General features: G+C 37.8%; 1 protein-coding gene across 1 annotated transcript; it reads left to right on the top strand.

Moving 5' to 3' along the window:
- The first annotated feature begins 298 nt into the window (after positions 1-298).
- On the top strand, positions 299-21,394 carry LOC6040282 (metal regulatory transcription factor 1). Its single transcript, XM_038255934.1, has 2 exons — positions 299-1,078; positions 19,646-21,394. The coding sequence occupies exons 1-2, from the start codon at positions 619-621 to the stop codon at positions 20,770-20,772; spliced, it is 1,587 nt and encodes a 528-aa protein (XP_038111862.1). The 5' UTR covers positions 299-618; the 3' UTR covers positions 20,773-21,394.
- Positions 21,395-23,168: the final 1,774 nt, after the last annotated feature.

Genomic DNA, 23,168 nt, shown 5'->3' with positions numbered 1-23,168 from the left:
CATTCAATCAAAACGACAAACGTTAGCAAATGGCAGGACTCAATCAACTTCGAGCCTCATAACGTTTTGAATCGCACAGACCGATGCAACGTAGCCCTCCGTCAAAAACCTCAATTCACGGAACACGTTCACGCAACTCTCCCGCGATGACAACTTCCCGTCACTGAAAACTGCTCTGCCCACACGTCATCCCGCAAGACGTTTGCTGCTGCGTGTGACGTTTTCTCCTTTTGTGCAACCCTGCTTTCGCGCGCTTTTAAAGCCCCGAAATTATTTTTGAATTCAGTCGATTGAGAAACCTGCGCCGAGCAAGTTGCGTGTGCGCGTCGCGTCGTGTTTCGAGAGAGAAAGAGAAAAGAGTAAAACAAAATAAAGAAGAAGCAAACGCGGTCTTGAGGTTTAAAAAAAGTTAAATGGATGCCAGCGGTGCAAATAAAAAAGGCGTCGTATTTGGGCATTTTTTTGTGCGGAATTTATTCGTTGCGTGTAAAGTTATGCGTCAGTGCGTTGTGATTTTTGAGTGAATTGTTTTCAAAATAGATCAACTTCCAGTTGGATTGGTTTGAGCCAAAACAAGAAGAAACTTGCGCAAAACAGAGGGGAGACACACAAATAAAAATGGATACACCAAAACGGATTAAAACGTCACTTTCATCACAACAGTACGTGAGCAGTCCGCCTTCCGGCGGTTCGGGCAATCCGGCCACCATGTTCGGACCGTCGTCCTTTCCCGGAACGCCCGGCAGTGACTCGAAGCAGTTCCACCAGTACGGTTCTGGTGCGTCCGGCGGGGGCGTCCTCGGGTGGCCTCCCGAAAGCCTGACCAGTCCGGTTTCGGCGTGCGGATCGCCTCCGTCCGGAACCTGGAAGAACCATCATCATTCCGGTGGTGGCCTTAATGCCAGCGGTTCCAGCTCGGCGGAAAAGCTCGAGAACAAACGGGGCCGGCCCCGATCGGAGGCACTCACCACGTTGATGGTGGAAGGTTCCATTTCACCGTCGGCGATCAAGTGCCGTTACTGCAACCGGGTCTTCCCGCGGGAGAAATCTCTGCAGGCGCACCTGCGGACGCACACCGGTGAGTCTTGATTGTTGGTTATTTTTGCTGATTATTTTTAGAAAATTCAAAATCACAGTTTTGTGTAAATTTTTAAGCTTTAATATTGATGACTTCAAGGTATCCAAAAATGTCAAAATTGTTTGCTTATAAAATTCCGTCCAGTGTTAGACGATGGCTCAGAATTTTTCCACTTTTGCACGTAAAAAAAACTAGATCGCAGCACCATAGAGATGTGGTGTTACATCGTGCTGCCATCTGGTTTTTGTAAGTGGAAAAGTGCTGAGCCATCGTCTAAAAATAGACGGTGTCTTATCTAGCTTTCGGCGGGATTCGATCCCCCGTCCTTTGGATTGGAATACAGTTGAAAGCGTTGAAGCTTGTGAGTTAAGAAGGACTTAGACTGAAATAGTTGGATCAAAGAATCAGACAAGAATACAAGTTATATATAGGGGGATGGCGTCGCTATTTTTAGACCTCGCTTTCCACATTTCCTCCATCGAAACCGACTACTTTATCGACTTCATTTTGCTGGGCGAGATAAAACGCCGTCTATTTTTAAACGATGACTCAGCACTTTTCCACTTTTGCACAGATGGCAGCACGATAGAACGCTACGTCTCTATGAGAATTATTCGAAGAATTCGAAAACAAACCAACCATCCAAATCCAAGCGAAACATACTTCAGGATACCGTGGAGATTTTCCCTTACCTTCTTAAAAAGAACGATGGTTGTCATCAAAGTTGCCAGGCTGCCAGATAAATCTAAGAATGATAGATTTTCAAGTGTCAGTCAGAAAAGCTTTTGAATTAATTCATGTCCTTCCTTCTCATAATTTTTAGATTTTCATCGGTCAGATTATTCTGGTTGTTTTTCAGCACTAGGCCAGATTTTTTCAATTTTGACCTGGCAACCCTAGTTGTCATGGTGTTGAAAATCTGGTTCATGTGGAATTGGATAAACTTCCAATAATAAATTTCTAGGTTACCAGCAGTAAAAGAAGAATATTATTGGGATAAAAATATAGAGAAATCCCCGAAGAAAAAAAATAAGAGAAGCTTTACGAACTCAACACAATTTTGAATCAAAACTCGCTACTAAATACTGAAAATACCACGAACAAACAAAGTCAACAAGAGAAAATTGCAGGCTTTTTTTACAGTGATGTTTTAATTGAAAACAACCAAAATAACGAAACATTGCTCGAAAAACTTTCCGTCAACATGCCAAACTGTCAAAGAGTGTTAGTTTGTTTGCCATAGACTAATACCCAGGGTGGCCACCTCGGGAAAAAACCGGGAAAACCGGGATTTTTATCCACCGGGAGAAAACCGGGAAAAACTCGGGAATTCGACTGACAAACCGGGAAAATATTTTAAGTTTAGTTAAAATTTGACAAAAGCCTCTTTAATTTATTCAATATGTTCTTTTCTCAATTCCTTGGGCATGAGTAAGGATCTTGTCGCCGCTAGCGGGTTGGCTCAATTATAAAATTAAATATTGATAATATTACCCAATTATCCGGCCAACACTTGCGATCGGATCTCTACATTGTGTCTAGGTGTAAATTCCTAGCTAGGAGTGATCAGTGTTAGAGATGGTCCCAGGTCTTAAGTAGGAGTTCATTGAAGCAAATAGTCTCCCTCCCTTTTAAATTGAAAAAATGAACTCTGAAAACAAGCGGCTACTCACAATAAACAGATGCCTCTTCTAGGCCTGGTAGGGCTGCAGAAAACATAGATCTATAAGTATATTATAAGCTGTGTATTATTTTGATATGTCAAAATTTCCATAGAGTCTCGGTCAATCAATAATGTAATGACATCGGACAAAATTCGTTAATCTGTTGAACTAACGGTTGACGGATTATGGTTGTATCTACCATTGTTGCGAATCGAGGGTCTACTGGAGCCTTGACGATCAAATGGAGCCTAACATTTCAAAAGGGCGCATGGGTTTTGTGAACAAGAGTGTGTCTCCTTCACTTAAATGACAGTTTACATAAGGTATTATAGAGATACACTTTTGTTTGCAAAGCTTGTGTGCAAACTTATGATCTGTTCATTTATGTTTATTGGTTTTTGGAAGCGGCAAGGCTGGTTTAAAAAGGTCCTTTACCTTATTTGGCGTTGTAATAAAACATTTAAGGATTTGAGATTAAATTTACATTCAGGCAGTTTAGTTTAGGTTGTTGATTAAAGTTAGTTAGGTTTCCGTAGATGAATAATTGGATTTAAATTATAGTTGATTTGGTCGAAGTGTCTGTTTCTATTTGTAATGTACGACAGGACTACTGACAGACGCGACAGGTCGGCAGTTAGTTTTCATCTTTTGCTCTCTACTATTTTTTTTATTTCCTTTAAATTTGGAATACATCATAGGTTTCTTTAGTATAGATCTCCGATAAGTTACATTTTTTTATTTAATTAACTAATAATTTAATTTATTCCGGGCCTATTTACTTTGAACCACAATTTAAGATTTTCTTTTCCCTGCTTGCCATACAATTTTGAAATCAATGATTAGAGTATTTAGGATAATTATTTTCAACATTACAATATTTATCTGTTTGTTATCTCCACATTACTTTCTATAACAGGTTTTAAAAAAGAATACTTTCTGTTGTTACATAAGCCTTTTGCTTGTTCAACAGACAATTTAGAAATGTTAGGTGTTAAGCGGAATTAAGCTAGACCATTTAGAAATTTAGAAGTGCATTTAGGTTTAGGCACACTTATTTTAACCATGAGCTTCAGTTTTATTTTTATTATTATTTAGAGAAGATTTGTAGGGTTTATTGTCCCTAATGAGTTCGTTCCTTAGAAATTAGGAGAAAAAAGATACTGCCGCCACCTTTGTTTAATATTTGCAGGTACCCAGCCTCATCAGCGGAGCTGGTCAAAGGATGACCAGGTCAAATTCGTTACTGACCAATTCCGACATCAACTGGCGAAGGTGATCTAGGACATCTGACGGCGGTTGCGGGGTCGTCCTCTCAAAAGCTAAGTAACAAATCAGTAAAGTAATCGTATTACAGGCCTGCCTATTATGGTCATGTTGAATACGATTAACTACAACACTAACCATTTAAACTTTCAGCAAACAAGACTTATGACGGACGTGACAAGACGAGGGCCTGTTAAGCTTTTAAACATTGTTTTCTGTTGTTTTCTTTGCTTCTGTTAATTAATTACTTTCGTTGATTGATTGTAAACCTCAACATATAAATTCATTTTGATAACTTTGCGTTTGTTGGGATGGTTTAATAATCGGTTAGTAAAGGTCCATTTGTGCGTGGATAGTGTACTCCGTTCGCTAGGGTTCCTTGGAGTCAGTTCTGTGGGGTTTAACAGTCTCGACAGTTTAAACCTATAGCGCTGATTTTGGGAAGCTCGTGCGAACGGGGTTTTTAATGAACATTGGGGGCGGCGATTGAGCACGAAGTTTTGATTTAGCTTATTTACATCATTACACGATTACATACTCTCACAAACACAATCTCATTTTAACCTACCCAATCATGTCCTCAATCCCCGCTCCCATGGAGTGCGAGCGATCCGCACGTGATTGACACGACCATTACCGTTCCTTTACACAACCGGACTTGGACTGACTTGATCCTGGCTATCCCACCTCGATCCGCAAAAAAAAAAAAAAAAAAAAAATGTTCTTTTCTCAATTAGAATATTATTCCTGTTATTATAAATGAAGAATTCGCGAAAACTATGTTTGAATTTGTGTAGTAGACTCATGCTTCTTGGTTATGGATGTTTTTTGTATCCTATTATATTTTTACAAGGCGATTTTTTTTAATAAAGCAAAATGTTTCCTCTACCAGCGATTCTCAACCTGGGGTACATATACCCCTGGGGGTACCACGAGCGGTCTCAGGGGGTCCGGAGGACAAACCCCGCAATGGCGAACATTTGTCCCAAACAAAATATTTGAGAGAATAAAAAAAAACAAATTGCTTTGAATAAAAAAATAACAACCATGCTTAAAGGTAAGAACAAGATTGTCCGTCAGGCCTGGACGCAAACGCAAAATTTTGCGCCTGTCATCATAGCCTGCCAGTCATCGACCATTGAACAAAGCAACCCCTGTAGATTGTTCGACTGACAGTTGATGGAAAAATCGAACTAGCACAGCGTTCTGCGTTCACCACTGCGTCGAACGGACAATCTTGTTCATAGCTTAAGGTGCAATGAATTACAGGCGAATTGTTTTTGACCAATCAGAAAATGTTTTAAAAATATTTGAATGATAAATCTATAATTTGCATTCGTTTAGAAATTTTATGAATTTGAAGTAAAGTGCACTGTTTTTGAGATTTTTTGTATTTTTCTTTTTCTACAATTATTTGTTTTAAATTTGTATATGCAACAAAAGAATGGATAAAAAATGTTCAAAAAAGAAAGCAGAAAAGAATTTTCTCAACCATTTAATAGAATAATTTTTCAATTGAAAATAGCTACAACTTCAAAAAAATACTATTTACAAAATTTAAATTTACATAAAAATAAAATTTAAAAAAATATGGGGGATGTTTGTAGAAATGAAAAAGAAAACGAAAATTTAATTTACAAAAAAAATCTCTAAATTTAAAGACATTTTCAGTAGTTTTAAAGAAAAACAGGAAACAACATTTTATTATGAAGCTTTATTAAAAAAAACGTTTCTTAATCCACCCTTAGGTGGATAGTGCCTTCCTCACATTAACAAAGTAATAATGAAAATAAGTTTATCAAAAAAATATATGCCTGATACAGACTTTTCCAGAAAACATGCAGACTCTCATTTGAAGCAATGTGGCAACCGGGCGTTTCGCATCTGGCGCAACTCTCGCACGTAAACAAAAAGACCCGGCCTTTTGAGGTTATGCAAAAATCACCCTTTTTTGTGTCTACAAAAATGTTTTTCTTGGCATAACTTTTTAAATACTTTACTAAACAAAATAAAATTTAATAGGGACTTAGGGGACCCCAAAACGAACAGAATAAGGCGGATCCGGCCAAAATCGGTTCAGCCAGTTCTGAGATAATCGTGTGGAAAAAAATCATGTCTACACACATCCCCACAGACATTTGTTCAGAATTTGATTCTGAGTCGATAGGTATACGTGAAGGTATGTCTAGGAGGTGTATTTAAGAAGTTCATTTTTCGAGTGATTTTATAGCCTTGCCTCAGTGAGGTGAGGAAGGCAAAAAGAAAAAAAAAACTGATTTGAAGAAATGTACATGGACGTTGTGGGGCCTATCCAGTACATGTTTTTAAACAACTCTAGAAACAAGATTTACGACATTTTTAATACTTCAAAATTGATGTTTCTTTCTTCGTGAATTGGAATGTAAAAAAATCTCATGCAAACGAAAAATTTCATGTATGAACGCTAGGGGGTACCAGCAGCTTAAGTAACACGAAAAAGGGTACCTAGCCTAGAAAAGGTTGAGAACCGTTGAATTATAACATATTTCAACATAAAAATAATAATATCATGGAGTTTCTGTTTGTAAATATTATTTTATTTGATAATATTTGAGATTCTCAGCCAGACAAATTATTAAGGACAACTTGCAATGAATTTTTTTTGCAAAGTTTTTTTAAATGTCGTTTGAAATTACGCTTACCCCTACACCATGGCCGGGACCATGGTGTAGGGGTAAGCGTGATTGCCTCTCACCCAGTCGGCCTGGGTTCGATCCCAGACGGTCCTGGTGGCATTTTTCGAGACGAGATTTGTCAGATAACGCCTTCCGTCGGAAGGGAAGTAAATGTTGGTCTAACCTAAAAAAGGTTAGGTCGTTAGCTCAGTCCAGGTGTAGGAGTCGTCTCCCTGGGTCCTGCCTCGGTGGAGTCGCTGGAAGGCAGTTGGACTAACAATCCAAAGGTCGTCAGTTCGAATCCCGGGGTGGATGGAAGCTAAGGTGTAAAAAGAGGACACCTAGTTTTGAGTAGGAATCTCGCAATCGAGAACGCCAAGGCAATGCTGTAGAGCGAATAATTTGATTGTGATTTGATTTTTTTTGAAATTTATGTAAAATTTTCAGAAATTTAAAAAAAAAACAATATATTTAGGGAATGCATTTTATATTGATTTCAGCTGGTTGCACTTAAATTTCAATTAAAATTTTGATGTTTTTTTTTTTTAAATATTTTGTGCCCCCTGATTTTTCGAGGCAACTAACGAATTAACGAGCATTTACATAACTGTTGATAACAATTTATTTTTGCAATTCTTTTCTTTAAAATTAATAAATTGTAGTAATAATTAATCTCATTCTAAAAAATAAAACGATTTTTTAAATTTTGAGGTTAAACAATCTACATGTATGATGATGAAAAATCCCAATCATTATGGAAATTAGATGTTTCGATTGGAAACAGATAAAAACGGCTTCGTTTACAACATACTTACTTTTTACTCAAGATTTGAAAGCTTTCTTGAGGAATTCAAATTTGAACCAAATGTATGCGTTCAAAAAGTATGTTGGTACTAACGTTAGCCTAAAAAAACATTGTAGTTTGGTTTAAAAACATTTCGGAAAATTCCTTCTGGGCTCGGGAGAAAACCGGGAAAAAACCGGGAAATTGAAAATCGAAATCTGGTGGCCACCCTGTAATACCTGCTTCAGCATGTCTTTTTGCACATAGGGAAGTATAACGTTTATTAAAAAATGGGTAGTCTTTTTCTATTTCAAATTTTATCGGAAGCCACGATTATCCAAAGTTAGATTTTCCCGAAGATTTTTATGGAACTTTGAAAAAATATTTCTGGAGTTTTGTTTTAAAAAGGTCCAATAAACCAAATTTACAGTTTTTGCTTTTTGAGTGTTTTTAATACTCCTGATTCAAGGCGCTTTCAAAAACACCCAAAAAGCAAAAAACCAGAGAGAAGGGAAATACTCTTTGAAAAAACTGTAAATTTGGTTTATTGGATCTCTTCAAAAAAAAAAAAAAAAATCCAGATTTGTTCAGTTAATTGTTGGAAAATGGTTCTTAAGACCAAAAAAAATATAGGACATTTTTATTTTTGGGTCATATATGACCGATCAGGGTTAAACATAATATTTGAGTTATACGGCCCTATTTTAGTCAAACTTAAATAGTTGATTCTCTAAAAGTAATGCATTCATTTAAATCGTGCTTTCCATTTCATTAGGGCACAAAACTTTTGTAAACACCTTATGCAAACTGTCCTTCGAGTGAAAGGGATACACTATTGTTTACAAAAGTTTTGTGCCCTTTTGAAATGTTAAGCTCCAAATATTTCATAATATCCTCTTTGGCCGCTATCTTAGATTTAAAAAAATCTAAACACTTTAAAGTAGTTTATTCATATTTAAGCTCGACTATCAAAAATACGATAACAACAAAAAATTTGCCAAGGCCTTCGGATAATCGAGGCTGGACTGTAGACTATGACAAACGAACAAATAAACCCGTACACTCAAAGTCAGAAGTATCCCTCAAAAGGGTACTTTCAATCCTCAAAAAGGATACTTTCTATCCTTTTTCAAAGTTCACCCGGCGTCACCCTTTTAAAAGGGTATGTCAAATTCAGTACATTTTCGATACCCTTTTAAAGGGTGACGACGGGTGAACTTGAAAAAAGGATACTTTTTACTTTGAGTGTACTTTTTGACTTTTGTTTGTTTACCGAAATTTGTTTGTTGAAACGTCAGCCTGCATACACTTTGCTTTGTTTGTAAATTTGGCAAACTGTCAAACACAATAAAGTGCGATTTTGTTTGTCATAAGTCTAATAGGGGAAATTCTCGTATGTTTGGCAGGTTAAGCACTCGCACCGAACTCTATCCAATTTGCTGATTTTTTCATACATTTGATGTCATTTTCTGTCCTGTCATTTGATTTTATTTCCTTTTTTCGAAATACTGGTTGGCTGGCAAGTGGCCATTTCGGTGAACCATTTTCAAGAACCTGAAATTCTTGTTGATGTCTGTTCTAACTATTTAAAAAGACAGTTGAGCAGTTCTCTCAGATTTCGGTCATTCGATTATTTTTCTATTTTTTAATCCGACTGAAACTTTTTTGTGCTTTCGGTATGCCCAAAGAAGCCATTTTGCATCATTAGTTTGTCCATTTAATTTTCCATACAAATTTAGCAGCTGTATAGCAAAACATTCAATATTACGCCCTTTTAAAATGTTAGTCTTGGTTAAAAAATTTTGAGAATATTTTTTTCAAAAAGATCGGAAAATTTCACGAATGTTTCATATTTTAACATTGAAAATCAATGGTCCGATTTTCAATGTTAAAATATGAAACATTCGTGAAATTTTCCGATCTTTTTGAAAAAAATATTTGAAAAAAATAGTTGCTGAGAAATCGATATTTGAAAATGGTGTGTTGTTTGAGTTGGACTTAAAAAACATCAATTTTCTTGTTTTTAAACCTTAGCATGGCAATATTTCAGCAACCAAGGGTCGTATCAACAAAGTTCAAAAAAGCAAAATATTGAGAATTTTCTCAGCTTTTCAAAAATATTTTTTTTCAAAAGTGGGCAAACTGCGACTATTTTCAAAAAAGTCACCTAAAAATGGATTTAACTTGAAAACGGTGCACTTTATCAAAATTTCACTAGAGTAATTTTTGATTGCCAATTTGATTTTACATCGAAAAATGAAGTTGAAAAATTTTTGCGACCAATTTTTCGATTTTTTGAAAAAAATAGTATTGAATCAAAAATTTATAACTCGCTTAAAGATTTTTTGCACAACCTAGAAATTTCTGAAAAGTTGGCATTCGATGTCCTCTAAAACATATAAAAAAAATAAAAATAAAAATAGTGTTTTGTTGCAAATCAAGTTTTAGTGACGAAATGTTAAATAAAAAATCACCAATATTTTTTTAACCGTGTATCATTTTTTTCCAGTGTCGTGTCGTGTCGTGGATCCATACCTACAACTATGCCGAAGACACCAAATCGATCAAAAAATTCCTTCAAAAGATACAGATTTTTGAATTTTCATACATCATTTTTGTATGGCCAGCTGCCAAATTTGTATGGAAAATTATATGGACAAACTTCTCACAGTGGCTTCTTAGGGCATACCGAAGGCACCAAAAAAGTTTCAGTCGTATTAAAAAATACAAAAATTAAAATTTAAGAAAAAAGACCGATTTCGTAGAGAATTGCTCAGTTTCTAAAGACTTTGATTGCTCCATCAAATCAACTCCAGTTTTTAATATATAAAAAAAATCTTTTTGCATTGATCCAGACTAAGAGTGCTACCTACAAAAGCTGACCCTTTCGACCATTCCTAGTTTAATGCTACACACCAGTCCCGTCCTATGCAACGTGCCCAAGCTGGTCCGAGCAGGTTTTAAACACCTGCTGCGACGACCACAAACAGCACCAGAACCCGGGGGGACCCCAATTTCGAAAATTATTCGCCTTTTCCATTTTCTCCGAGTTTTTTCTTTCTTTCTTCCCTCTCCTTTCGGTGGACTCCCATCTGGTCCGGGTGCTGTTGCTAAAATTTGGCCGCTCCGTCAGCAGCATCTGCAATCAACCTGATCGCGGAGACCGTCCAACCGTATCGGGAGAGGCGGCCGCATTGCCAAAATTTTGCAGATAACACACCTCAGGCCCCGAATGTGTGTGTGTGTTGGTTGTGGGTCGGCACGGAAGAAAGAAGCTTTTTAAATTGGCCACTGTTGTGGTGTGGAATTGGGGTTGCACATTTCCGCGTACGTGTGTGTGTGTGTGTGTGTGTTTAAAAGCTGGCTTTTGGGGTTGCACTTTTTTGTTGTTGTTGGCGGTGGAATCTCGTATTTGTGACGCTTTGTATTTTTTTTTCTATGCCGCGGTTTCTCCGATGCAGTTAGGCAGTTCAGGTTACTTTTTTTCTGGGAAATGGGCTCATTAAAGAAAAATAGCATTTCCCTATCACGGACTTCTGATTCATGTTAGGGAATGTGTTGCACTTTATTGCGTTTCTGTTTGTTCATAAATATTTTTTAGCTTTTCTAGGATTCTGAAGCTGAGCAATATCTCCAAGAAAGATGCAGATCGTTGGAGGAACATGATCAAGTAACAACTGTATTTTCGCATGATATCCTGAATACCAAATGCAAGAGGAAGCTGAGCAGTATCTCCAAGAAAGATGCAGATTGTTGGAGGAACATGATCAAGTAACAACAGTATGTTCGCATGATATCCCGAAACCCAAATACAACAAGAAGCTGAGCAGTACCTCCAAGAAAGACGCAGATTGTTGGAAGATGATCAAGTAACAACAGTATATTCGCATGATATCCTGAATACCAAACACAAGAGGAAGCTGAGCAGTATCTCCAATAAAGACGCAGATTGTGAGCATCTCCATGAAAGATGCTGATTGTTGGAAGAACATAATCAAGTAACAACAGTATATTCGCATGATATCCCGAAACCCAAATACAACAAGAAGCTGAGCAGTATCTCCAAGAAAGACGCAGATTGTTGGAGGAACATGATCAAGTAACAACTGTATATCCGCATGATATCCTGAATACCAAACACAAGAAGAAGCTGAGCAGTATCTCCAAGAAAGATGCAGATCGTTGGAGGAACATGATCAAGTAACAACAGCATATTCGCATGATATCCTGAATACCAAATACAAGAGGAAGCCGAGTAGTATCTCCAAAAAAGACGCAGATTGTTGGAAGAATATGATCAAGTAACTGCAGTATATTCGCATGATATCCTTAATAACCAACTACAAGAGAAAGGTGAGCAGAAAGTTTCTCCATAAAAGATGCAGACTGTTAGATGGACATATTATGCACATGCTATCCAGTATCCCTAAAGGAAAATTCCCGGCTCAGTCAACCCAAAGGTGGCCATTTTCTTCGCTCTAGGAGACCTACCGGTAGCAGCAAAGCTAAATAATTGCACACAACGTGAATTAATAAGCCACTCTCCAAGAACCATGCAACAACCAGCCCCGCGTACCTCTTTCCTGGTTTATTGCTCCGGAAAGAAGCCCGAAAATGAAGCACTCGCAGAACTTACAAGCGAAACTATTACGACGAACATGGATTTCAAGCACGCACGTACACACATGTGGCAAACCCCGAAGAGCGATTTAAGCCATTTAACGCGAAGCAGATATGGCGTGGCCGTAAACTACGACGTTGCCACGCCGAAGAAGCACGCAGAAGGAAAAATTGGCGTAAACAACAGCCTGTTGCTGCTGCTGCCAGCTTCCCCTTGCGTTGAACTCTGCGGCGCTGTTATGTGTGGAATGGTTCAGGAAAAAGGGGACCGACCGAAATACCATCACACTCACGAATACATTCAAGGCGTACGCGAGGGGAGAGAAGAAAACCACAATCCAAGCGAATTCTGCGAGAATCGAGCCAGCGAGCTGGAAAGGAAATCGCGCGAGATCTTCAGGGAAGGCTTCTCCGCGCAAGACTAGACAAGCGAACCTTAATTAGGGAGGGATAATAGCTTGGCATAGCTTTGCATATTGGAGAGTTTTTGATGAATGAACGAAGGCCAACCAGATGGTGGCGAGAGATGTACAGCAAAATAAGACTACAAACGTTGGGTTTCCAATTTGAATAACGAGCATGGAACATGCAGCGAACCTTGAACGTTTTGAGCTGGAATTAATGTTCCTGGAAGGAGAGCACACCCCTCCTAAAAGAGACACATTTGTGCTTCCAAACAAAAAGCCAAAAACAGGATTCGCCGATCCAACAGGATCGTACATGACTCGACACATTCTTTCAAACACCGAAGGCATGGTGTATCACGTTGGAACCACGTTTTAATCCTGGTGCGCACCCCAAACAACACCAAAACTCGTTTTGCACGTGTTCCGTGACGCTGCGAGGATACTTTTTTGTTTAAAAGGTGTACCTTTAGGGCTCACCCTAAAAATTTAAGGGAAGCTTTCTATATTTGGCACTATTCAAGCTAGAATTCTTTTGAAAAGCAACCTTCGAGGGACGCACGGTAAAGGGACTCGGAGATTGTACAACAATGGGACAGGTAAAAAAAAGGACGATTCCGGATGGATTTGTTGTTTGCCCTCGTCCTGGCACGCATTTGAATGGGAACACGAGAACGTAGCGTTCGTCCTCACGTGATTATCCCTCTTTTACTGTTCTTTGTTGCGTTCCGTTCTGGGACGCTTTGTTTTCCTTTTTTCGTGGAAAAAGGATGAAAGTTTTACTGCGCGTAGAAAGTTATTTCTTTTTAAATGCCTCCCCGTTCCGATTCCGAGCCAAACGGTAGTTTGCAAATGAAGACTTGAAAAATAAATTTGCAATTTAAAAATTGCCACACACGTTCGCGCGGCTCGATCGAAATGAAATCAACCTCAAAATTTGATGCGCGCGGCGCACAAAGTAGCATTTTTTGCTTCTTGGTGCTGAGAAAAAGGAAACACTTCATTTACTTTCCAGCCCCGAAATGGTTACATGGTGGCCGGAGAAAACATAACAATTTCATCTGCCAAAAATTAAAAGTACATGCAGATCGAGTCGAGCTGCTGTTTGCTGGCTTCGTCTTTTTTTTTTTTTTGCTGGCTGGCTTCTTAGTGGAACTCGCATATATTTTACGTGTTCGCAGCGCTTTTTAACATAACCCGGTAAGAAGTAATAAGCTTTAATTGCGTATATTGTGCGAATTGTGAGGCTTGTGTTACCTTTTTTCGGATCGAGGAAAGAGTGTTGGAATCTTTGTTCTGAATTATTTCGTCTTACTTAACAAAAAAAAATCAACATTTCTTAGCTCTCTTCTCCACCGCACCTCTGGGGACGAATATATAGAATTTGGATGATGGGGAGTCCCAATGCTTCACTTTTTTAAGAGGATAAGGGAAATTCTCCACGGTATCCGCAGATGTTAGGTTTTATTTTTTAAATTGCTTAAATTAAAAAAATTCTGAGAAGCTTAATTTTGTTTAAATTGAAAATTGAACCAGTACAATAGTTTCCGAGATATCGTCAGTTAAAAATTACAAGCTAATTAGGTAACACTTTGAAAAACTAATTTTAATCGATTCGATTTTTTTCTGAGGCTGCGTCTCAGAAACTAATCGTCCAATTTTCAAAGTCTCAAGAGAAAAAAATGAGGCTTTAAAAAAAAATTGTCAGGGGAGACTTTCTATCAACAAGTCTTTTTGAAATGCAAAAAAAAAATAAATAAAAATATATACAAAAGAGGTTATAACTCGAAAACGGTACAACTTAAAAAAATACTTTTCGATTACAAAACCGATTCGCTTTTTTCGAAAATTCCTAATTCCTAAGCCAGATTTTGTACTATCAAGCACTATGGCTCAATCATTGTCTTTTTTAATACCCTAAAATACTTTAAAAAAAATGGAAAATTAAAAAATATGTATTTTGGGAATTCAAATTTTAATGATGAAAAGTTAAATAATCAACCAGATTTTTAAAGGGTTTTTTCATGAGCAATTCCAGCTCAAATCAGGAATTTTTCTGGTACTTTTGTACCCGACCCACTCCGATTTCAATGAAACTTTGTAGACATGTTATCCTAGGCCTATATAAGCCATTTTTGTGTATATGGAGCCAATAGTACTCGAAAACAACATTTGAGAATGGCGTAAGGTATTTAAATATTTTTGTATTTTGTAATTTAAAAATTACTGTATCTAAAAGCCGTTGCGTCGTATCAAAAAGTGGTCAAAGACAAACTTGTAGGAAATTGGACGGGCTTTCTGAAAAAAAAATACACTGAAACATAAATACACGCCACATCTATGAGATTTTTTAATTTTTAAGTCTAAAACTTAAATTTAAAGGTGATGTCACGATTTTTTTTCGTTAGAAATTTTTGAAGGAATAGCCTAAATGTTACCAAAAGACTGACGAAAAATGCAGGATGGTATATCACTCCTAAAAAAATACAGAAATCATTTACTCAAACATTTTTTTTGAAAAGTGGTCTAAACGTCAAAATTTAAAAAAAAACCGGTAGTGGCAATCGATTCCCCAGACAATTTTACATAAAAATCTTTATATTGACCATTGTCCTATGTCTAATCCTTGGGAAGATACAGCGGTCTTGAAAATAAAAATGTTGAAAAAACGGGTTTTTTGGTGGTTTTTAGGAATTTCTATATGACAGACTTGGTTTTTCAGTCTCGTAAATATTTTTACCGGAAAGCTCGTCCAATTTCCCATAAGTTTGTCTTTGACAGCATTTCAATTGGATGTAAGGGCTTACAGATATAAGCTTAACTACTTTGCTAATAACTGAAAATAAAATATTTTTTCCAGTGTGGTAGAAACCTGGATAGTAAATTTGCTTACGTAAATATAAAAACGAGTCAAATCAAAAAGCTGTCAAAGGCAAACTTATGGGAAATTGGACGATCTTTCCGGTAAAAATATTTACGAGACTGAAAAACCAAGTCTGTCATATCGAAATTCCTAAAAACCACCAAAAAACCCGTTTTTTTCAACATTTTTATTTTCAAAACCGCTGTATCTTCCCAAGGATTAGACATAGGACAATGGTCAATATAAAGATTTTTATGTAAAATTATCTGGGGAATCGATTGCCACTACCGGTTTTTTAAAAATTTTGAACGAAAAAAAATCGTGACATCACCTTTAAAGTTAAGTTTTAGACTTAAAAATCAAAAAATCTCACAGATGTGGCGTGTATTTTTGTTTCAGTGTATTTTTTTCAGAAAGCCCGTCCAATTTCCTAAAAGTTTGTCTTTGACCACTTTTTGATACGACGCAACGGCTTCTAGATACAGTAATTTTTAAATTACAAAATACAAAAATATTTAAATACCTTACGCCATTCTCAAATGTCATTATCGAGTGTAACTGGCTCCATATACACAAAAATGGCTTATATAGGCCTAGGATAACATGTCTACAAAGTTTCATTGAAATCGGAGAGGGTCGGGTACAAAAGTACCAGAAAAAATCCTGATTTGAGCTCATGCAAAACTGTTGGAAAAATGTAATTTTTTATTCTTTACTTTTGAAATGATGAAATTGTCATAACTTTTATATTAAATAAACACATTTTCCTATTTAGCACGCAAGCTTCATATTAAACTTAGAAATTTAGATAAAGGTTGATTTATCGATTTATTAAACAACAGTATAAAAATTTACTTGCTTTTTGGAAATTTCAAAATAATTTCCAAATTGTTCAAGTGGTAAAATAAATTTCGGACATTTTTAACACTAGGCCATTTCAAATATGTTTGAAAATTTTCGGATTAAAATAGACGGGATATGTAACTGGATTTTTCATTTTAAAAAAAAAAAAAACAAACATTAAAATACTGATACTGACAAATTTATAAATAAACATGGATTTTTAGAATATCAAAAACACAAAATAAACCTTGAACAATTTTTTCAATTATATTTTTTGGCTTGCTCTTGGATGTTTTAATATTTTTAATTCTCTAGGCGTTTCCGGAAGAAAAAAAAACCTTAAAATAGAAAATTAAGTGTAATTTGAGTTTTTATTTTAGATTGATAAAGTTTTTTTTCATGCCTCATGTAGGTTTTTATAACTTTTTTGTTAAGTTTCTATTTTTAATAAAATTGTTGATAGTTTTTTTTAACTTACTTAGAAATTGTTCGGTGGTAGATGTTCACTTTTCCAAAAACAGTTTTCGCAATTATTGTTTGTGTGAGAAATTCGTACTATTTAAAGTTTGGGGAAAAGTTGGGAATTCAGAAAAGTGATTTGAATGGCCATTAGGGTGACAAGAAAAAAAATAATTGTGATAAATTCAAGAGATATACCCCCTGGCTAGATTATTTAGGTAAAATAAGTAGCTGTGCAAAAATGTATGATGCGGAAAAGCAAACATTTCAAAATTCACCAAAAGGTGGCGTTAAATGTGTCGGATCATTGTCAGGTGTGGGATTCTTATGTAAAATTTTATGACGAACAACTTTATCGAAGACCGCAAAACGATCAGACTTAACCCTGACGAGTTAAGGAGCTATTACACTAAGGCAAACAAACAAACAAACTCGCACTATTTGACAGTTTGCCTGGATTTGTTTGTACAAATGTCAGCCTGCATACATTTTGCCTTGTTTGCGAGTTTGGCAAACTGTCAAACACGAAAGAGAGCAAGTTTGTTTGTTTGTTTGCGGTAGTGTAATGCCAGCTTTATTAGCGACTTAAAGTAGAAGTTTTGGTATGACAAATTTTTTTTCACCTACTATAACGATGTATAACAGGGGTGTGCAACCTTTTGGCCCTGCGGGCCGGAACTATTGTTGGTAAAAATTCAAAAAAGTTTTAAAAAAATTTAATATATATTTTATTAGATTGTTTCAAGTATTGTCTATAATAATAATAATAATAATAATAATAATTGTCTTTCATATGTTTGAAAGACCTTTAAAAAAACTCTAGATTTTCTCTATCTAACAATTACAATTTAATATATAAAAATAAATTATACAAATTGTTTGTACCAGCAATACCAAAGAAATTATAATAAGAATAGCCCTAAAAACTAAATGTAATTTTCCTAATCAAGATTTCACATTTGTTGACGATCGCATGTCCAAGAATTGGGTACTAAAGTCCTGTCAATTTTTATGTACAACGGTCAAAAACACGATTAAACACAATTTCTGGTCACTTTTTTCATTTTAACGCAAAAAATGACAAGAAAACATTTTTTCGATGGATCAACTATGGTCGTCCAAAGGGTCATGTTACTCAGAAAAATAAGCTTGTGAACAATAATATCACAAATTTAAGCTTAATTTCAGGACCCAATTGTCGTACTTCTAGTTGAGCATTCCTCATAATTTCATAACCTGGAGCCTTTTTCTTCACATTTTATTCCATCCCGCTGACTTACACGAAACCCCCAAAAACGGAAACCAGCGATCTTCTCCAGTTCATCAAAATTTGCTTCCTGCTGCGGAGCTGGCGATCTGCGCTAGTCTTTGTGACCACTACAACAGACAACCTCAGAAAGCAAAAAAACATTTCTATGTGCAGCAGATGATGGCCAAATTTGATCTCTCCTGCCTCTTCTATTCGGCCCGAAAGAGAGCAAACCCCGCGATTGGCATTTTATACGTCGGCATGTCGAAGCCGCCGGGCCAAAGCAATGGGGTTTTAAAGCCAGCACCACCACCTTTGCGGACGGGCAGCCGAATTTCTTGACGTAAGGTTTTGCACACTCACAGACACACCTATTTACTTTTGCATGTTGGTTGGCTCGAAAACCCCCCTCGGGGAAATTATTTAGGAGCCCCAGAAATACGGAAAAGGTGGGTTCTACGGATGATGGGGACATGGGGGGCTAAATGATCATTTATCATTTGTTATAAGGATTAGTAGTACTCAAAACACACCACATCATAACTGATCCGGAGCGTTTGGTACGGTATGTCCACGCATCCTTCTTCCCTGTAGATTTCGAAATTCTCTAGAAACCTTTGCATAATCGTAACTTCGGTTAATCGAGGATTTGGATAATCGAGTCTGGACTGTATTGACAATTTTTCATATTGAGGATCATGTGGATTATGAACGAACCCTTTCCATTAAACTACAGAGCTCGTGAAAAATATATTAGAACTTGAAAGTTTTGGTGAAATTTCACAATAAATTAAGAAATAAATATCAGTGTTATCAAAATGACTTCTGGACCTGACTTACAGTTATTGAAAAGGTATTTAAGTTTTTCAAAAGCAACATTGTCATGTGTTTTTGAAAAATAATTTTAAAATTAATTTTCATTCTTTCGTCGCTGTGCCATCCGAGCTACGATGTTATGGAAGAGAATACAGTCATTAAAAACATCTTCTGAAACATTTTTAAAACAAGATTTAATTTTTTTGTGACTTTTTCATGTATTTATACATTTTTCAAAAATATTCATGAATGTTCTGTATGACATTACAAGCTTTTCACGACAAAAAAAAACACAATCTTTAACGACTTCAACCCTCGTGACCTTTCTCAGGCACATAAAAAAGCCCCAAAATTTGCCCAAACAGCCCCAAAAAGAAAACCACCGCAAACAAAAAAGTGAACCGGACGGCAAACGATCGTGGCCGGGGTTTCGTGTGTACATCTTTTGCTGATTTTTAATAGCTACCGGTGTTACGCGCGCGCGGGTCGTATATAGGAAAAGAGCTCGCAGGATGAGGCCGAGGAAGAAGGGTGTGGGAAGCAGGCAGATTTTTTAAATTAAAGGTGGTTTAAATTGATTTTTTTTTGGGGTGCCGCCACTACGATCTTAGCGTGTAAGATGGGGGAGATCTCTTCATCAGCGCTGAACTTTGTGGTGCGGATGTGAGTTGTGGATGGAGAGGTTTTTGGGATTAGAATCGTTTGGATACTTGAAATTTTGATGGTTATAAAGGCATGATTAAGTCAAGTAATTAAATCATACTTTAAGACGATTGAGTTGGTTGAATTTCTTCACACTTAGACAAATCATATTGGATGATGAGTTCAAGCTGCATTTTTGCTGCATGGGTCGTCATATGTCAAAATTACACACTGAAAAGAATGACTCAACTTTAAGTTAAGTTAGCTTTTGCTGCAATATTAACGAATGTTCTTTCTATTCTCCAGGTGAACGTCCCTACCAGTGTGATTATCCGGGTTGCACGCGCGCCTTCACCCAGTCCGGCCAGCTGAAGACGCACCAACGACTGCACACAGGAGAGCGGCCGTTCATCTGTTCCGCCGCCAACTGCCAGATGAGGTTTACGCACGCGAACCGCCACTGTCCGGACCACCCGTACGATACGCTGAAGCGGTGCGACGACTTTGTAATCCAGTCCATCCCGGAGCAAAACAGTGAAGTGCTCAAGTGGCTCGAAAAGTACCGGCTCGAGCGGGAGGACCGGACGCCGACCCGGAAGACCCCGAAGCGGAGTGCTAATCATCATCACGGCGGCGGAAGTGCGTCCCAGAACGAGAATGAGAATCGATCAGGGCCGATGAACAACGAGAACTACGCCGGAAGTGCGTTCCAGTCGCCGATTACGCCGCGGTCTCCGTTCAAAAGCCGAAAGGGGTTGATGTGCGAGCTGGACATGAACGCCGGGCTGGGCCTGGCCGCCAGTCCGATCACGGCTAAATCCAAACCGAACGTCCCCAAGCTGATCCAGTGGCAGGAACCGACCAGCCAAGAGGAGGACGAATCCGGCGATGAATGTGCCGTTGCTGGCAACGGCGTCGGCGGTCCCCCAACCCGATTCACGTTCAACCCCAAGAAGCGATGGCTCCGGGATGCGTGGCAGGAAGATCTGGCCAAACCGCTCGAACCGAGCATCATCTCGCCGCAAGTCCTCTCAAGCACCACCTCAACGGCCGCCCTCAAGCAACAGCTCAACCAAAGCACCGAGTCCCAAACGACGACGACGACGATCCCGCCAAACCCAAACCAGATGCGTCCGACGGTGCTGATGGTGGCCAGCAAGGACACGGCACGCCCGCTCAACGAACCGCCCATCGAAACCAACCGCAAGCTCCAGGGTGCGCTCGCCCTCATGCAGCTGGCAACGGAAGACTCCGCGGCGTTCGTCGGACAATACCCAACTGACCTGCTCACCACGACGAAGGAAGAACCGACGCCACCTCCGCCACCCACAATGCAGCAACGAATACCGCAGATGCTGTCCTACCGACCCGGCGAGATCGACCACAGCATCCCGTTCACCCTAGCTGCCGAAGCCTACGTAAACTATCAATAGCTAGAGAGCGGAGAGCACGCAACCATCTCTTCAAACGACGATCTCCACAAAGTTCTTTCTTTCGTCCCCACTAACTCTTAACAATTTAAAAAACATTTATCCAAAGAGAAAGAAGCAAATAAGGGTAAAACGCGCGCCGCGCGGCCGACCTTCTTTACCCTGTGATTTTCCCTGTGTATCTTAACGTTTAAGTATTTTTTTTCCTCTTTCTCTTTCCCTACTACCCACTAACACTGAGTTGATTGATTTTAACAGTCTTTAAATTTTAACAAAAGCTCCCAAATACTTTTAAATTTTCCTCCCCCAAATGACGTAACGCGTAAAAGTTTGAGATTTAGCGGCAGTGAATGAGACGTGACCCGCAGTCGTCGGAGCAAAAAGTCCTGTCTGAGAGCTATTTATTATTATTATTACTGCTACATATTACTTTATTTTTGCCGTTTAATTTGGATTGATTTAATTTTTATGCGTTTTGAAGCACAGAAACGGAATTGATGAAATACGGTTGAAATCACAGCATATTATTTTTTTTTATTACTTAGTTGGTATAGAAAAGTATCTCACACTTATATAATACGACTTGTTCCAGTGCAGATATGAATAAAGATTACTGTAAAGATTACAGACTACGGTTTGAATTGTGTTTATCCGAAAAAAAAACTCCTGTTAAAAATTATTATCGAGAACTGCTTAAATTGATTCTATCCTTACAATAATACTGAGCTAATTGATCTAGCACATTTTTATTTCTTGAAAAATTCTAATAATTTGCGTATTCAACGGTGCTTAAAAGGCAGGAAGCACACGAGGTCGCGCCGGGGGTCATTTGAAAAAAAAAAATCAAATAAATTTTAAATTGCAGTCGAACACATACAAATTTTGCGTACATTTCTTTCCAGTGTAGTCGTCTTCAGCCGTCTGACGTCTTTTATCGTCGTTCTTTTGTTGACAACCGTATCGTGGTGTCAGATTTTTGGGCATGGGTCTTACAGACTTTTCTGGTGTTACTACAGATACCTTATTGATTCATAAATTGGGTACTAAAGCCCTATGTCAATTTTTATGTACAACGGTAAAAAACACGATTAAAAACCAATTCTGATCACTTTTTTTCATTTTAATGCAAATTTTTTTTTTTGACAAGACAACATTTTTTCGATGGATCAACTATGGTCCCCTTGGAACGAGCTGTCAAGTAGGAGCTTTTCTGTCAAGAAGGACTGCGAGGGTAATTTTTCAAAATTGATTTAAAAATCCATTTTAAACTCTTTGTGGTCGTACAAAGGGTCATTGTGCTCAGAAAAATAAGCTTTATCGCTGTAAACAATAATATCAGCAATCTAAGCTTCATTTTAGGACCCAATTCAGGATAAAAATGGCACTTTTTAAACCAAAAATGGAAATATATGATTCCGGGGCCAATCCAGCGATTTGATTTGTATCGAATTCTTCAGAGTCATGGTTAGCTGTTGGGTTTCGAAACAAGACGAACTTTTGATCAAAATCGGCGGAATGACAGTCGACTATCGATATTGAAGGAACCATGATGATGCATCGAAGAAGATCACAGATCACAGAAAGATGCAAATGACGACTCAATTGAACTCGACTTTTTTTATTATGTCCTATAAACATTAGAAAGACAATAGGACCTAAAAAAACTCATATTTTTTTAGGTGAACTTTGCTATGGGAAAGAATGATGGTAACGTTCAGCAACCAAAAACGAACAAATGTCAAACATCCTTCAAAGCATCGTTTCGCAAAGCAAAATGTAATTATTGACAACCGAAAGAGATTATTAATGCACAAAGAATCCAACCAACCGCCGTGAAAGAGATCCAAACAAAAATAAATATCGAGAAATGAAGAAATCGAATTATGCAGTTTGAAGCGAATGAAGAATTCATCGGTAGATGGAGCAATACTGAGATCTGAGATCGGGAAGATCGACAACCAGAGAGTCGCCTGAAGTTGTAACTTTTTGCTGTGAAAAATCAAAAATGTTGTATGGGACGAAACACGGCTTTCGACCCCCATCCCCCCAGCTTCTTTGCGTAATGAAAGAACGCTCCCTTCAACCCCATTGTTCGACAATTTCCGAACACGTTGTGTCAAGCCTTTGACAGCTGTCAGTCGTTCCAATTAGCGAATTTGGATCGAGATTTGGATTGATATCTATGTTCATTAGGGTGTTTCATCCAAACAAAAAAGTTCTCAGAATCAGGCAAACCGAGGTTTCCCTTGTAGAGGATACCCATAGGGACTCTCATGCCAAATATCAGCCTATTTGGTTGAGAAATGGCCTGTCCCCAGCGGTTCATAGTTTACATGTAAATTTCTATGGGATTTTTATGTTTTTCGTTCAATCGTTCCTACAGGTCTTGGGACAACATG

Source organism: Culex quinquefasciatus, chromosome 2 (genome assembly GCF_015732765.1).
Source record: "Culex quinquefasciatus strain JHB chromosome 2, VPISU_Cqui_1.0_pri_paternal, whole genome shotgun sequence".
NCBI classification, from domain to species: Eukaryota; Metazoa; Arthropoda; class Insecta; order Diptera; family Culicidae; genus Culex; species Culex quinquefasciatus.
This window is presented reverse-complemented; position numbering and strand designations above follow the sequence as displayed.

Excerpts from the sequence above, each read along its gene's own strand:
- LOC6040282 (XM_038255934.1), top strand. The coding sequence starts at position 619 with ATGGATACACCAAAACGGATTAAAACGTCACTTTCATCACAACAGTAC. Across the intron at positions 1,079-19,645 it reads GCACCTGCGGACGCACACCG|GTGAACGTCCCTACCAGTGT; the intron begins GTGAGTCTTGAT and ends TCTATTCTCCAG.